Genomic DNA, 14,604 nt, shown 5'->3' with positions numbered 1-14,604 from the left:
CCTCTAGGCTGTGAGAACATACACTGCTGCTGTGTAAGCCACCCCATATTTGGCGTTTCGTTACAGCAGCTCAAGCCAGCTGAGAGAAGGTGCACGAACACACCAATGGTGTCCAGACGCCGGGCACATGGTCAGTGCCCCCCTGCCTCTTGGCTGAGCTGTCTGTCCTCCTGTGTAAAACAGTGGTGCGGTTGCCTGCCTGACTGAGAAGGAAATCAGAGAGTGAGTCAGGCCTCTGGAAAGGGGCCCTGTGAACGGGCCTGATGAGCAAGGAGGTTGGGGGAGGATGAGCGTGGGCTGCCATTATTTGCAAGTTTGGAGAAACAGCCTCCGTGGGCTGTGGACCCCACCCTAGCAGCCGGGTGCCCTGGAGCCGTTGCCCTGTGTTGAGGAGGACAAGGACCCGTGGCTCGGAGGCCAGGGCACTGGCCTGCCGCTGGTGCTGAGGGCTCACATCTGCTGTGTGTGTGTGTGTGTGTGTGTGTGTGTGTGTGTGTGTGCGCACGCCCTCTGGCCCAGAGCTTCAGGCATCTGTTGATGGTTTTATTTGTGGGATTTCTATCTTAAAAGAATGTCTAGATGAGGTTGCAGATAAAACACCTAGAGCTCATTTGAGACCTTGGGGCTAGAGATGCTTTCACCACAGAAGAGCCAATCGTGTGTCAAAGCTTTCGGCAGGAGACACTCTAGAGTGAAGCAGGAGACAAAGTCCCTGAGTGTCCTGGACGGGGGGAGAATCCAGCAGCTGTGCAGAGGGCAGGGGAAGGAACCATGGTACATGGTACGGAGGCAAGGAGCCCACGAGAGGCCCTGCTCAGCGGGGAGTTGATGAGGAAGGCCGGTGCCCTGGACAGGTCGCATCCAGGGTGACCAGAGCCTGGCTGAGGCGGCTCTGTGCTGTCTCTCTGCACTCAAGTTCTAGTCCCCACCATGTTGTCACCATATTTATTTACTGTGTTTTCTAAGAAATGAAAAGGGCACCTGGTGCTTTCCACCCGGCAAGCTGAGTGTGAACAAAACAAGGGAAAACAATATGGTTGGTGCGGTTTGCTTCTCACAACATTCCTGCCCTTCAGTAGACACCAGGGTGTTTCCTCCAGTTGGGAGCCTGAGTGCATCGTTTCAGGGACTCGGAGGATCTTTCTCAGCCTCTTACTGCACAAGAGGCTTCCAGAGGCTAGGGGATATGTAGCTGGTCCTTGAGTCCTATTCGATCTTCCTTTTGGTGGGTAAGTGGACGCATGAGCCTTCCTGTGACGTCGGCCATGGCTCCCAGGAATGCGAGCTGGCTGGGGGCCAGAGGAAGGATGAAGATGCCGGCATGCACCGCCACCATAGCTGAGAGGCCTTGTCGACAGCCCACTGTGTGCTGGGCACTCGCTAGGGGCTTTCCCTGCCATCCTTAGTAGTCCCCCACCAGTGTTGAGGGTACTGGCAGTGCCCCATCCTGAAGAAGCAGCCCAGAGGAGCAAAGAGTGGCTGTTTCATGAGGGGTAACTGGCCAACCCCCTGTTTTACCATCATGTAGTCCTCATTGGAGTTCTGTAATCACTGCTCTGTGTAAATACCTCAGTGCCCATCCACGAAGTGACTTAAACCATGAAAACCTCGGCAGGGCATGGCCGGGGGGCCTCCCACTTATTGGTGCCATATTGGGATTCCGTGCCTTAGCTCTCAGGACAAAGCAGTAGAGCTGGCATTAAAATTTGGAATCGAGTCCTGGGCCTCAATCCAGATCGTGCAACTTTCTTTCTGGTTGATTACCCTGGGTCTGTTGTTTAGAATCTCGGAGATTGTGTTTTTTTTACTGGGTTGTTTTAAGAATCTCAGAGCTGATGATGTCCAAGACTTGGGGCCCAGCTCATAGTGACTTCTAGGAGCAGTCAAGTAACTTGTTCACGATCAGTCAGCTGATAAATGCAGTGCCACCCAGCTCCCTCCATCTTCAAGGCGGTCATGATGTGCCATCTGGAAGTTCCTCAGGAAGAGGGTATCCTCTGCTTCAGGAGGTCTTTCTTGCTGCATTGAACTTGGCTGGTGGCCCCAAACCACGCCAGGCCCAGCTCCTCAGTGTTCTTCCTCTGTTTCTGATCCTGACAAACTGCTGTCTTTGTCACAGTGCCTGTGGCTCTGCTTTGAAGGACCCAGAACCAACTCCCACTTTCTCTTCTGCCCATTCGGCTCCCTTTTCAGAGTGCCCAGCACAGTGCCATGGGCAGAACACTGAACAAAGGCTTCACTTAATGGTTTCCGTCCTCAGGAGGAGCGAGAGAAGCAGCATACTGGAGCAGGCATCTCTCCCATCAAAAACAAAAGCTAGAGAAAGCACAGTTAGATTGGCACATTGTTATCTGCTGCTTCCCTTCTGCATTTTTTTCAGGAATCAATGTTCAACTTTGGTCGTTTGAGGACAGTATTTTTGAAGATGTTTTAATGTCTAAAATAGCCAATAGCTAAATGCACAGTTTTTCTGTCTCCTTTAATTAGCTTGTTAACCTCTTCCTCTTTATTTATTGTAGATCTTATATTCCTCTATTCTTCTACCCTTTATGAAGAGCACTACACGTTTATATTGTTATAACCCTTTCTCTGCTCTCACAGTAACTATGTTTTCAGGCAAAGATGTGCCTTTCCCCATCAAAATTTTACCAGGGCATAGCTTTTAATTACTGTTTCCCCATCTCCAGTAGGAAACTTTCCAAACATAAATTTCTAATCAAAAGGTTTCCAAGTGTACCTGGCTGTCTGGAAGCCAGACTCAGTATATGAAGATAAGGATGCGCCACGTCCCTTGGTTTTTTATTTTGAACCTAAAGGCTCCTTGAAGCCCCCGGCACTGTTTGTCATGCCAAATCCATGTGCATCGGGCCTCTGACCACACTTTAGTCTCACCAGCTCCTTCCTAAATAGGCAGCTGCAAGTCAATCTAAGGGGCGTGAGGATGACACCCCCACTTTCCAAGCTTCTGGCCATCCTGGAGGCCACCGATGCCTGCAATGTGATTTTCCTGGCTGACCGTGGATTGATGTAGCTCCTGAGAACTCTTTGGCTCTCTTCCTACATGGATTTGGCTTTCTTGATCATTCCGCCGGTTGTGTCAGCCAGAGCCTGCAGTGCCCATGCCGGCACAGAGCAAGTTCCTGGCTGCAGGGCGCACGTGCCCCAACTCCTGTCTCCAGCTGGCAGGAGCTGGCATCACCTTCCCCCTAAGTGCCCTGTGGCTGTCATCATCACTGTCTGTAGTCCCATGGTCCCCACGCAGGCTCCTCAGCCATGGCCACATGCCATTGACCTGGCCACACCAGAGTCACTCACTCACCTGCTCTCCTCCTCTCCTCCACCTCCGCCTCCAGCACAGCTCCCTGCAGCTCCTAGCGTCTGCCAAGCTGACTTCAGCCCCTCAGCTTGTTCTTATGGCCATCAAGATATGCTGTCGCCTGCCTTTCTCATCTCCCAGGCATCTCATCTGCTCCTTCCACACCTTCTCATCCCTCAGTGGGACCATTTCACCCCCAAGCCCACCCATTTCACCGTATCCAATCAAATCAGCCCAGCCCTCAAGGCTACCCCAACTGTCCCCTCTTACAAAACCACCTCCTCCATAAGCTAACAGCAAAAATTCCCCCTGGTTTATCACCTCTAGGACCATTATGTTCAGAGCAACAGAATGCAACTTTTTCCTTTATTATGGTTCCCCCATTAAACTAAAAGAGATACACATTTGACATAATGACTCAAACAAATAAGAGTGCATCACAAAAGCGAAATGCTGCCTGGAGCCTCCCTCCTGTGCCTGCCCCTCCCCACCCCCACTCCCACCCCCCAACCCTGTAACTAATAGTAACAGTCTGCAAGGAATATTTCTATGCTTCCCTCGGCCTGCAGATGCCACCAGGTTCCTCAGTGTCCACACATGATCTGAACGCGACCATTGTCTCCTGGGCCTCAGCTCACGCAAATGCAGAGGGAAAATGTGTGACTGTGTTTGATCCTTTGTTTGCAAAGGAAGAGGTCGCAGCCAGCCTTCTGACTTCGCACGGAGCGTGTCCCCATCTTCTGGCATCATACTGGGGATTCTTCCAGCTGAGGTTTTCCCAGACTGTCAAGTCTGGCCACTGCAGGTGGCCCAGCGTTCGCTGTGTGCCTGGCCAGTGATTTATTAAGTGTTTCCCTGCACAAAATAAGAATTAAGAGTCTCTTTGAGAGGAGCTATGCCATGGCCACCTTCCTTAACGTAGGTTAACGAGGGAGACAACCTGATAAAACAAACAAAAAACAAAAACACAACGTGGTACTTATAGGTCACATTTATAGGTTTACTTCATTTTTGTGAAATGAGTTGTATCCCTGAAAATTTTAATGCCACATTTTATAAATCAAATTCTATTCCCTTCGGCTTTTCATAATTTCACAGAGAATTTCCCATAATTTTTTGGTTAACTCTTAACTGGCAGCAGTTCTTAATTTAAGCTTTAAATTTCTTTTTCCTTTTGCCAAGTTTTTACATTTAATGTTCTGTAAAACAATTAAGGCCCCTAGGGAGGCCCCTATTTTAATCATAACAAAAACTATTATTTTATTATTTATTTATAAGATGTTTTATGATGTTCCTATAATGAATGAACCCCTTCAAATATCTCTTCTTTTAATGTTAGGTTTTCAGATGGTGCTTTTAAAGTACGGTTTGACTTTATTTTAGGGTGTGTGTGTACGTATGTGTTAGTGTGCATGTGTGCATATACACATAAAATTTTTTAACGCAATTCGTAAGCTCTTCCTTCCCTAACATGAGAATGCTGAGGGAGGCTTTCAGAACTACATGTGTATCTTGAGAGGCGGGGCTTCTGGAATTACCTCATCTGGTGCCAGCAGTTGTTGGCTCGAGCCTGTTCCTCTGCCTGGTGTGGCCAGCCTTGCTTGCTGAGCCTCTACTAGTACATTAGCCTTGCCCCTCAAAGTGCACCGAGGGAGGTGGCCCCACCTGGGAGCTAGTGGACAGCTCAGACACTCAGCTTAGAATCCGCACACCGTGCATGTCAGCACTCCCAAGCACAGCTTTAAACCCATGCACGTTCCCTGGGCTGGGCATTTAGTAGGTGCTCAGTGAACTACCTGGTTTCATCACCTTCCCCTGAAGCTGGTCCCTTCTCTGGGTTTTTACAGCACTATCTGTAGTCTTCTGGAATCATTAGCAGGTCACACATGACCGGTGGCTTGTAATTGATCCCTTCCTGGGTTCTGAATCAGGAATCACTTCTTTTGTCCCCATTTCAGACCTGCTGAGTTAGAATCTTTGAGGGTGGGGCCAGCATTATACTTATCCAACTCCCTAGCTGGTTCTTTGTAGCCAAAGTTGGAGAGCCAAGAGACCCCATGTTGACTGGTGGGACCTCTCAAGGGTTAACAGTGAGACACTTGCCTCGGGTGGAAATGAAGTTGATTTTCTTCATTTAACAAAAGTGTACTGGGAGTTAACTAGGTGGTGGGTGTTTTGCAAGAACCTAAAATTAACACATCATATAAACACATCATAAAAAGAGCCACACAATCAAATATTTGTGACATGCATTCGTAGTTTAAAAAGCACTCTGCCATTTGTCATCTTAACTGCTCAGTGTGGGCAGAGCCAGGACATGGAGCTGGGCCTTCCTGAGGCTGGCCTGGGCTGCCCCTGTGCTCCTGTGTGTTCCAGAGGCAGAGGAAGGGGAGCCAGGCAGCATGGGACTGCTGCCTGTGTGGAGCACTGTGAAGGGAGCCTCTCTCACTCACGGGAGTAGCCCATCACTCACATTGGGAGAAGACGGAAGGTGAGGGTACTTTTCCCTGCACATGTGCCCCCCACATGCCAGGACTGAAAGAGAGAGGCTTTTTGTTCCCACAGCTCAGACTGTTCAGGGTCCCCCACAAGGCTGAAATGGCTGCCCTGTGGCCTTGGGATAGAAAGTGTTCCTCCTCTGGAGAAGGGATGGCAGGCCATAGAGGGAGGTGCAGACGCAGGCAGGAAATTGTGCAGGGCAGCAGGGACTCTGGCAGCATACCTGAAAGGGCCGCCCCCAAAACCATTGCAGGATCACCATTCTCTGCACCTGACTGGGCTCAGGAAAGTCCCTAATTTAGTCTTGGTCCCAGAAGAAACCCCAACAAATCCATCTTCCTTTTGTCCAGATTAACCTGAAATTGTGTCCTCTAAAACTTCTTACTGTCCCATGGCGTTGCTCCTAAAATTGATCGGCAAGTCTGTTCCCTGCCACCTTCAGAGTCTCATGAGTGGATTCTTACCTGTGTCACCAAAATTGGACCACCGCCAGGGGAAGGGCTTGGAACACCTACCCACATGTTTGTGAATTCTGTGTGCATGGAATTGCTAGTTCACCAAATTCCACAGCCATTTGTAATCCCCCGGTACTTAAGGCATTAGCAGAATTCTGTCGTGGACGGCAAAGGAGAGGCTTTTTCCAGTCGTGATATCCGTGTTTGCCAAAGTCAAATTAAGAGAATGATCTGTCATATTTGATCGTGGAGAACTAAGGCAGGAAAATTACCCCTCACATTCCTGCACCTCTTTCCAGAGCACAACTAAGGCCAGAATTCCCTGCAAACCTGCTCCGTAGCCCGGTGGCTCTGTCTTGTGTCCCTTGCAGCACACTCACCGGGGCCCGGCCCACAGCTCCAGGGCTTTCTGTCCCTCAGTGGTGCCTTGCAAGAGGGCGTTTGTTGGCCAAACCTCTTCTCTGCCCATGAGACAGAAGGACACCACCATGTGACCCACAGGAGCTGTCATGCTAGTTGACACTGGGCCCTCGGCCCTTCCTTTTTTATTTTGTAACCTGCTAGGGTGTCTCAGGTAGGGCTGTAGTTTCACCCCTGAAACTCTAAGAGGCAGCTCCCCGCTAGCCCTGGGCACATCCTCGTTCTGTCTCCTTCCACTTTTATGTCACATGTAGAAGAGGTCAGGGACGCTGGCTGTGAATGGAGGAGAGACAGGTGCTGTCTGGGGTGATGGGGACAGTCTCTGTGGCGGTGCTTTCCCACGCAGGGCCCCTCTGACCACAGCGCTGGCAGCATTGCTCAGGGTAGACTGTCAGGGCTGTAGATTAAATTATTCTCGCTTGTAGTCTGCAGCTTCGCCATCCCACTGGATTAGTACCTGGGATGTGAACATTTGATCACACGTAGCTTTCGTGAGACTTGACCTAACCGTGTCTGGGTGTTTGGTGTGGGGGTCCACATGGCTCCTTAGATCCCCTGGGCAGGCTCAGCCTTCCGGAGCTCCCAGAGGGCCGGGGACCGTCAGACACCACCCCGCCCACCTCCAGGGCCCTCCCCTTTGTGGCCTTGGGTGAGCAGACTGTTGTCATGAGAAGCCGGACACACATGGCCAGCGGCCAGCACCTCTTGGTAGTGGGCTCGGGAGCCCCTGCTACTTGGGAGACAAGGATGCCTCTGAGCCAGCTGTGTTGCGCCCCCTCGTGGCCACACTCGTGAAGCTCTCCTAAGTGTGTCCCAGCGCTGATGCCTGTGGAAGCAGGACATCATCAACAGACGGGGGGTTCCCTTCTCCATGTTACCCTACGCCCACCTGCTGCCACCAGTCTGCTCGCCCTGCCAGCAACTCCTCACCAGGGACAGTATTCAGGACATCCGCTTCCATTCTTTCTTTCACTATCAATGCTAAGAGTGGAGAAAAACATGGACTCGTTCAGGCTAAAGTGTTACTGGCTTAGCTTAAGGACGTGCACATCCTTTGATACGTGCCCGCTATCCCCAGGGGCCTCTAACCATGCAGACAAGGAAGGTGGGAAGAGGAAATCTTGTCAGCCCAGCTCCGGGTCTGCTCAGCCCAGTGACCAAAGCAGACTCTTCTGTGGCCATCCCTGACTCAGTGGCTACAGTTTCAGACTTGCGTGTGTTCTACGCCATGTGCCCATAGCCCCTGCCACCTGATTCCCCCAAAACATTAGAAAACCAAACTCTAGAGATATCTGGGGGGTGCAGTTGGTTCAGCGTCTGCCTTCAGCTCAGGTTATGATCTCGGAGTCCTGGAGCTGAACCCCAAGTGGGGCTCCCTGCTCAGCAAGGTGTCTGCCTCTCCCTCTGCCCTCCACCCCCCACCCCTGTTCGTGCTTACTGTCTCTTGAGTGCTCTTTCTCTTGAATAAATAAATAAAATCTGTAAAAAGAAAACTAAACTCGAGTAAGGCCATACAAGTACTCCAGTTCCAGGGCAATTGGATTGATCTAGAAGCACTTGTACACACTTTCTCTTTCACACACATACATCACTCAGTGGCAGCGTTCACACGCTTCCTTGCATGTGCTTCCATGGATTGGCACAAGCTGAGGGAGGCCGGCGTGCCGACTGCTGACAGTGATACGAAGGGTTCAGGGCAGAGAGGGTGGCTGGGCCGGGGCACCCGAGGACACGGCTGGACCCTTCTCTGGGTCTGTCTCTCCGTTACCCATCAAGAGCTTGCCCTGAGCCCCAGGACGTGAGGGTGCACTGAGGGCATCTCCAGTACAGACTCTGCCCATCGTCCCGCCGGCGGGGGACTTTGTGGTGCGTGATGAGGAATCCTCCGTGAGAGCTGGGGGCGAGCTCTGGTGCAGGAGAGCTCTGCACGTCTAGTGGGACAGCGTATGGATGGCCTCGTGACTGTGGCGGCAGATTCTTCTGACCAGGTCATTTGTTTTGTGTGTGAAGGGCCATTACCTGAAGGTTGTCACATCCCATAGCAGCCCTTCCTCTTAAAATAACAAAGCCACCTGCTAGGTGAAGATATTTCATCGGGATGTTTCCCACGAAGGGGACGCCCTCCTGGGGAGCTGCCCTGGATTCTGGGACAAGTGGTCCTTCCCGCCCACACATGACTTTCTCAGGGAATATATGCAGGGCACACGCTTGCACACGTACATGCACACATAACACTCAGGTTTCCCATGTGGTACAGTCAATTATGTGCAGAGGAAGGTGTGCTTACAGTGCTGCCCAGAGTTTCCAAAGATGTGTGCAGGACACATGGGCTTTGGTTCTATAAACCCAAGGGCCGAAGGAGTGGATCTCAGGATCCTGACGGAGAATGCTTACACTCCCCTCCTGGGTAACGAGAACCAAATCATGTTGACTGTTGGCCCCTCTGACTCAGCCAGTGAGGGTGCCAGTCTGGGGTGGTCCTCGATGGCAAGGGGGGATGTTGTAGAGAAGGGCGCCCCCACAGCTTCCTCCCCTGGGATCAGTGCCTTCCGCCTGCCCCCAGGCCTCCTGGGTTTGCTCTGGGCACCTGCACCGGTGCTTTACAAGATTATGTTGTATATGTTGTATAAGTAAGATTATACTTCCCTTACCACTTGATAACGTAGGGGTGTTAACCCACTGGGTTTCAATTCTGTGTGTCTTTCCAGAAAGAGAAGAAGAGTGGGCTGCTGAAGCTTCTCGCTGGGGCTTCCACCAAGAAGAAATCCCGCTCCCCACCGTCCATCTCTCCAACCCACGAAGCCCAGGTGGCAGCAGACACCTCACTCCAGGGTGCCGTGGGGCCCGAAGTGTCCTCGCTGTCCATGCATGGCAGGGCAGGCTCCTGCCCCATAGAGAGTGAGATGCAGGGTGCTGTGGGGATGGAGCCGCTGCACAGAAAGGCAGGCTCCTTGGATCTGAACTTCTCCTCATCCCCCTCCAGGCAAGCACCTCTCTCCATGGCTGCCATCCGTCCGGAGCCCAAGCCTTTGTCCAGGGAGAGGTAAGGGTGGGGGCAGGGCTCACGTCCTCTGGAACCTTGGTGTAGGCTAGTCTCCGAGATGGGAGCCATTTGGGGAGAACAGTGACAAGGGGATCTTCAGATTAAATTGACCAAACGTCCCTCTTACCCACATCTGCTCGGTTCCTGAGCTTGGTTGGTAAGGATCAGATAAAACACACTTGGGAAAGAAGGGAACATATTTCACATTCTGAATCCACCGGGGTCCTGAGTTTAGGATTTGCAAGAGATTCGTCAGGAAATTTGGCACTGATGGGGTCCTGAGCCCAGAGAGTGAGCAATGACGTTGGTGAGGGACCACACCCCCTCAACCCCTGGACTGAACCCCCAGGCTGATCCCGTGGTCTGTGTGCCCCACCCCGGAAGCAGCTCTGACACCTTAACATTAGAAAGCATCACCCCCAATCTGGCTTCAAGGTATATAATCTTTTGGGTTGAACCACACAAAATTGCCAATATTTATTTGCTTTTCTACCAAAACCAGGAATTTCACAGTTAAGCCTAGAGTTGTACAGAGCAATAAACTGGGTCCCCTGAGGAGCCTTAGGTGTTGAACTTTACCAAGGCTGGAGGCTGGTGTCCCCCCCACCCCCAGTGGACGGGTCCTTCAAGAGCTTCACATAAGGGTTAGAGGGCACCGCACGGAGAGGGAATGAGCTCTCCCTTCTAAGCGAGCACTGTGTAAGTGGTAAGACTGCGAGTGGCCTCCTGAGCAGGCGATCCTGGCATGTGTCAGGATCCTTGCCCTGTTTTGCCACACTGATGTCGGCCAGCCCTCTCCTGCATCCCCTGGTGCCTGGGGTGGGAAGGCCACCGCTATCCCCAGCGCCCACTGACCTCTGGCACCAAGGCCGGGCTGGCCGAGGTTCCGTGTAGATGAGGGAAGATGCACCTCTTCAGTCAAGGCCCAGATGGTGGATGCTGCAGATGTCATGGGGTCTGCTGCCACCACTCAGCTGGGCCGTGACAGTGGGAAGGCAGCTGCAGACAACACAGAAATGGTGGGTGTGGGTTTCCTGGTAAGACTCCACTTACGGCCCCGGGAATTTAAATTTCATGTGATTTTCTTGTGTCCTGAAATATTCATATTTTGATTTGCTTTTCAACCATTTAAAAAACCGATGGTGGTACTCTTGGCTCTCAGGCCACACAGACCGCCACAGGCAGACCTGGTGGGTGGGCGTGGGGCCGGGTTGGTGCTCTGGGCTCGGGCGCCGGGCTCCCCATGTGGCAGGGCCTGGGGGTCCCTGACACAGCCGTAGCAGGGCCGTGCTCCCGCCCACTTCTAGAGCGAGAGCCAGCAGGGGTGACGTGCCACTCAGACGCTCTGCAGGCGGTGTGGTGCCAGCCCCAAATCCCAGGCTGGGCCCACAGCGTCCCACCTTGCTCCAAGGGCCTTGTGCTTGGTACCTCCGCCTTCATGGGAGCTCTAGAGCACATCCCATCCCATAGATGGGAAGCTGAGGATTGTTGAGAGGCTAAGGGATTGGCCCAACACCACACAGCTCGGTAGCAGCTGAGCCAGGGACTGAACCCAGGGCTCCCCAGCCGCTCTGAGAAGCACAGTCAGCTGTCGCCCCAATGTATCATCTGCCCACCGAGGGATCTGGGTGTCTCTATCCTTTAAACTGCATGGATCTTGCCCTACCAGGACGCCTACATGTGCTCCACAGGTGACCACGGCCCTGTGTGTCTGACCTACACCTGCTGTGCAGACTCAGTCACTGCAGGGCCCACTGCCATGAGCTGCCTTCCCCTCTGCACATCCCCAGCCCCGAGGAGACCGGGCTCACCGTACCACACCATGCCCCACACCATACGGTACATACATGCACACATACACGCACCACACACGCACACACACAGAGACCCCCCCAAACACCACACACACGTACATGTGCACACTCCACACACACACCACACATGTGCACACACATGCCATACACACACCACACACACGTACACACTTCTCTCTCTCTTTCTCCTTCCCTCCAGGGAGCCTCCTCCAACTGTGTGGCTCTTTCATGTCAGAACCTTCTTCCTTCCACAAGACCAACCACCAGCTGCCTGTGATTTCTGAATGTGGCTCCCAGTCCCTTTGCCTCGGATCACAAAGCTGGTGGCTCCTGAGAAGGACAGACCTAGGTATTTCAGACATGCTCTCATATCTCCCCTGGGTTTCTGTTCTCCTCACATCCCTCAACTTCCAGACGCCTTAATAAAAGGTCTTAAAAGACCTATTCTAAAAAATCATGAAAGTCTCTGATTAACTAGAAAGTTCAGAGAATTACTCTCATTCTGTGAATATTCCATCTAATCAGGGCTTATTGTACCCAGAGATTCTTGGCACCCTGCTTGTCCCCAGCACGCCGTGCAGCTCATTAGTGATGAGAGTTTTCAAAATACAGCTTGAAACCAACGACTGCCTAATAAGCCCCCAGATGCCCCCTTCCCTCACCCTGTACAGCCCATAGGCTGCCTCATGTCCTGGGGAGCCCCAGCAGGTCGGAGTAAGGGTTTCACAATGCAAAGGCTTCATCTCCAGGCTGGGGCAGGTCCAGAAAGCACTTGGCCTAGAGCACTGCAGGTTCCTGAATAAAACTTAGCTTGCAGCTGGAGGGGAGCAGCTGTAACAAGACTCCCTGCTGCAGATGCCACAGGTCTGTAGAGTGCCTGCGTGTGCAAGGCCACCTTACAGTTCACGGTGAAAGGAAGACAAAGGGCACCCGGGGCTCACACTCCTAGGAGGTGTCTGCCACCGGCATGCTGAGGAGGGGCTTCCCTCACCCTGAGTGGAGCGGCTGGTCTCTGGCTGCTGCGTGTGGGTGTCTCCTATGTACACACTCCCTCAGGTCTCTCCATTTCCCCCCTGAGGATTCAGGAAGACATTGCTCCCACAGGGAGGAAGTGTGGGCTGGAGGGAGGCCACCCAGGAGAGTAAACCCTGGAGAGCTACCCCCAGGCCCATGGGGCCAGGCCTGCAAGTCAGCTCCCCAGGGGCAGGCCCAGCCCTCAGGAGACCCATAGGCACCAAAACCACAGGCCTAATGTGTAAACCAGAGTGCCCATTACTAAGTCTTCCTTGCAAACCTAATCTTTGGGCCATCTGGATATATTATGCCCTATGGACAGTGTGCAGGGAATCACATTTCTGGAAGGTACTTCGGGAATACATAAGAGTGGTATAGTCACTGGACCCAGTGCCATTGTCTAATGCCTCGTCTCCCTGGCAGGGATGTGCCGAGCCTGGGCAGGTGTGGCGGACTTCTCGAGCCAGCCGTCCCACTGCCCCAGCCTCTGGATGCCTCCCTCCTGGCTCTCACACTTTGGGGAAGTTGTGCAGTGGCTCTGAGAAATGGGCACGCTTACCACTTACCAGCCAGTTCACCCAAATAGGTGTCTTACTTCTTCGAGTCCCCATTCCCCCACATACAAAGTACAGATATTAATATCTATTTGTAGTTATAATATTTGTAAAACACATGGATCCAAACCTAGGAAATCATGAATGCATAAAAAAGAACAGTAATAATATATGAAATAATATATGTAATAATGTGCAATGGTGTGACATACATAAGAATAACGTGATGACCCCTCCGGTGCTGACTGGCACCCTCTCCTCCACTTTTGATTGGAAAGTCGTTTTTCTCACGTACTCACACACTGAATATATTTATCCTCACCTCTAACCAGCCTGTGAATTGTTTGGCTTTGTTAGGATTTCAGAGATGTTTGGCTTTGATCTGTTATGTGTCATAGTTGGCAGAATAATGGCTTCCCAAAGATGTCTATGCCCTAATCCCCCAAACCATGACTGTGTGGCCTCACATGATCTCAAGGAATGAAGGCTGCAGGCAGAATAAGGTTGCCAACCAGCTGGAACTAAAATGGAGAGATGATCCTGGATTATCTGGGCCCAGTGTGACCACAGAGTCCTTGTAGGTAGAAGAAGAAGGCAGCACAGAGGGTCAGAGTGATGCAGTGAGGACTCCAGTGGCCATTGCTGGCTTTGAAGTGGAGGAAGGAGTGTCCAGCCAGGAATGCAGGAAGCTTCTAGGAGCTTACGGAGGGGGAAGTGCATTCTCCCTAGAGCCTCCAGAAGGAACCCAGGGTAGGAGACTGGATTGGATGTCTGACCTAAGGAACTCTGAGTAAGAAATTTATGCTGAATGGTGCCCCTGATTCTGTGGAAATTTGTTACAGCAGCAACAGGCAACTAATAATACGTGTGACGATGGTGGAGTTTAGTGTTCAAGATGAAGACATACGCTTATTTCCAGGCTCCTAGAGGGCCCTGCTCTGCCATGATCACAGTCTACCAGCTTGGGAATCACACATCCTCAACAGCCCAGAAGCAAGTGCTCCGAAGAGCCTGCCCCTTGGAGTGCCCCCTGGCACCCACGTTGTCAGGGAGTTGCAGATGACACATTTGCTGAGGACACTCCACACCTCACACGTAAAGCTACTTGCAAGGTGCAGGAGTAAGAATTCATCGTGACGTTCAGCCTTCTGGTTTCCTGAGTTCTGTGTCTGGAAGTGATCCGTGGTTGACATGACCTTTACTCAGCACGGGGCTGTCTCATGACTGGTGACACCACAGTCCTAGCCCGGGAGGAGCTGCTGTCCTTAACTGTTCATGTGGCCCTTTGTGTCTATAACAGGGACTATCAGGAAAAATAGCTCAGTCTTGGAATGATCTGGACAGAAACGTTAAATGCCCAACTCTTAGCATAAGGCCCACATCATCCATCTGGGCTCATTAAATCATTGAATTGCTCAGAAGCACCAAATTACTATTTTTTCTAGCAAATTACATTTTCAGAGTTGCTTGTTGTTTCACATCTGGCAGT

The 14,604-nt window shown here is 51.9% G+C and overlaps 1 protein-coding gene across 1 annotated transcript in view; it reads left to right on the top strand.

The window, feature by feature from the left end:
• Positions 1-14,604, top strand: part of SH3RF3 (SH3 domain containing ring finger 3) — a 353,925-nt gene that overhangs the window by 333,965 nt on the left and 5,356 nt on the right. The window contains exon 10 of the mRNA XM_072842672.1: positions 9,399-9,733. Coding sequence (XP_072698773.1) covers positions 9,399-9,733 — 335 coding nt within the window. The remainder of the gene's footprint in view (positions 1-9,398; positions 9,734-14,604) is intronic.

This window comes from Canis lupus, chromosome 11 (genome assembly GCF_048164855.1).
Source record: "Canis lupus baileyi chromosome 11, mCanLup2.hap1, whole genome shotgun sequence".
In the NCBI taxonomy this organism is placed as follows: Eukaryota; Metazoa; Chordata; class Mammalia; order Carnivora; family Canidae; genus Canis; species Canis lupus.
This window is presented reverse-complemented; position numbering and strand designations above follow the sequence as displayed.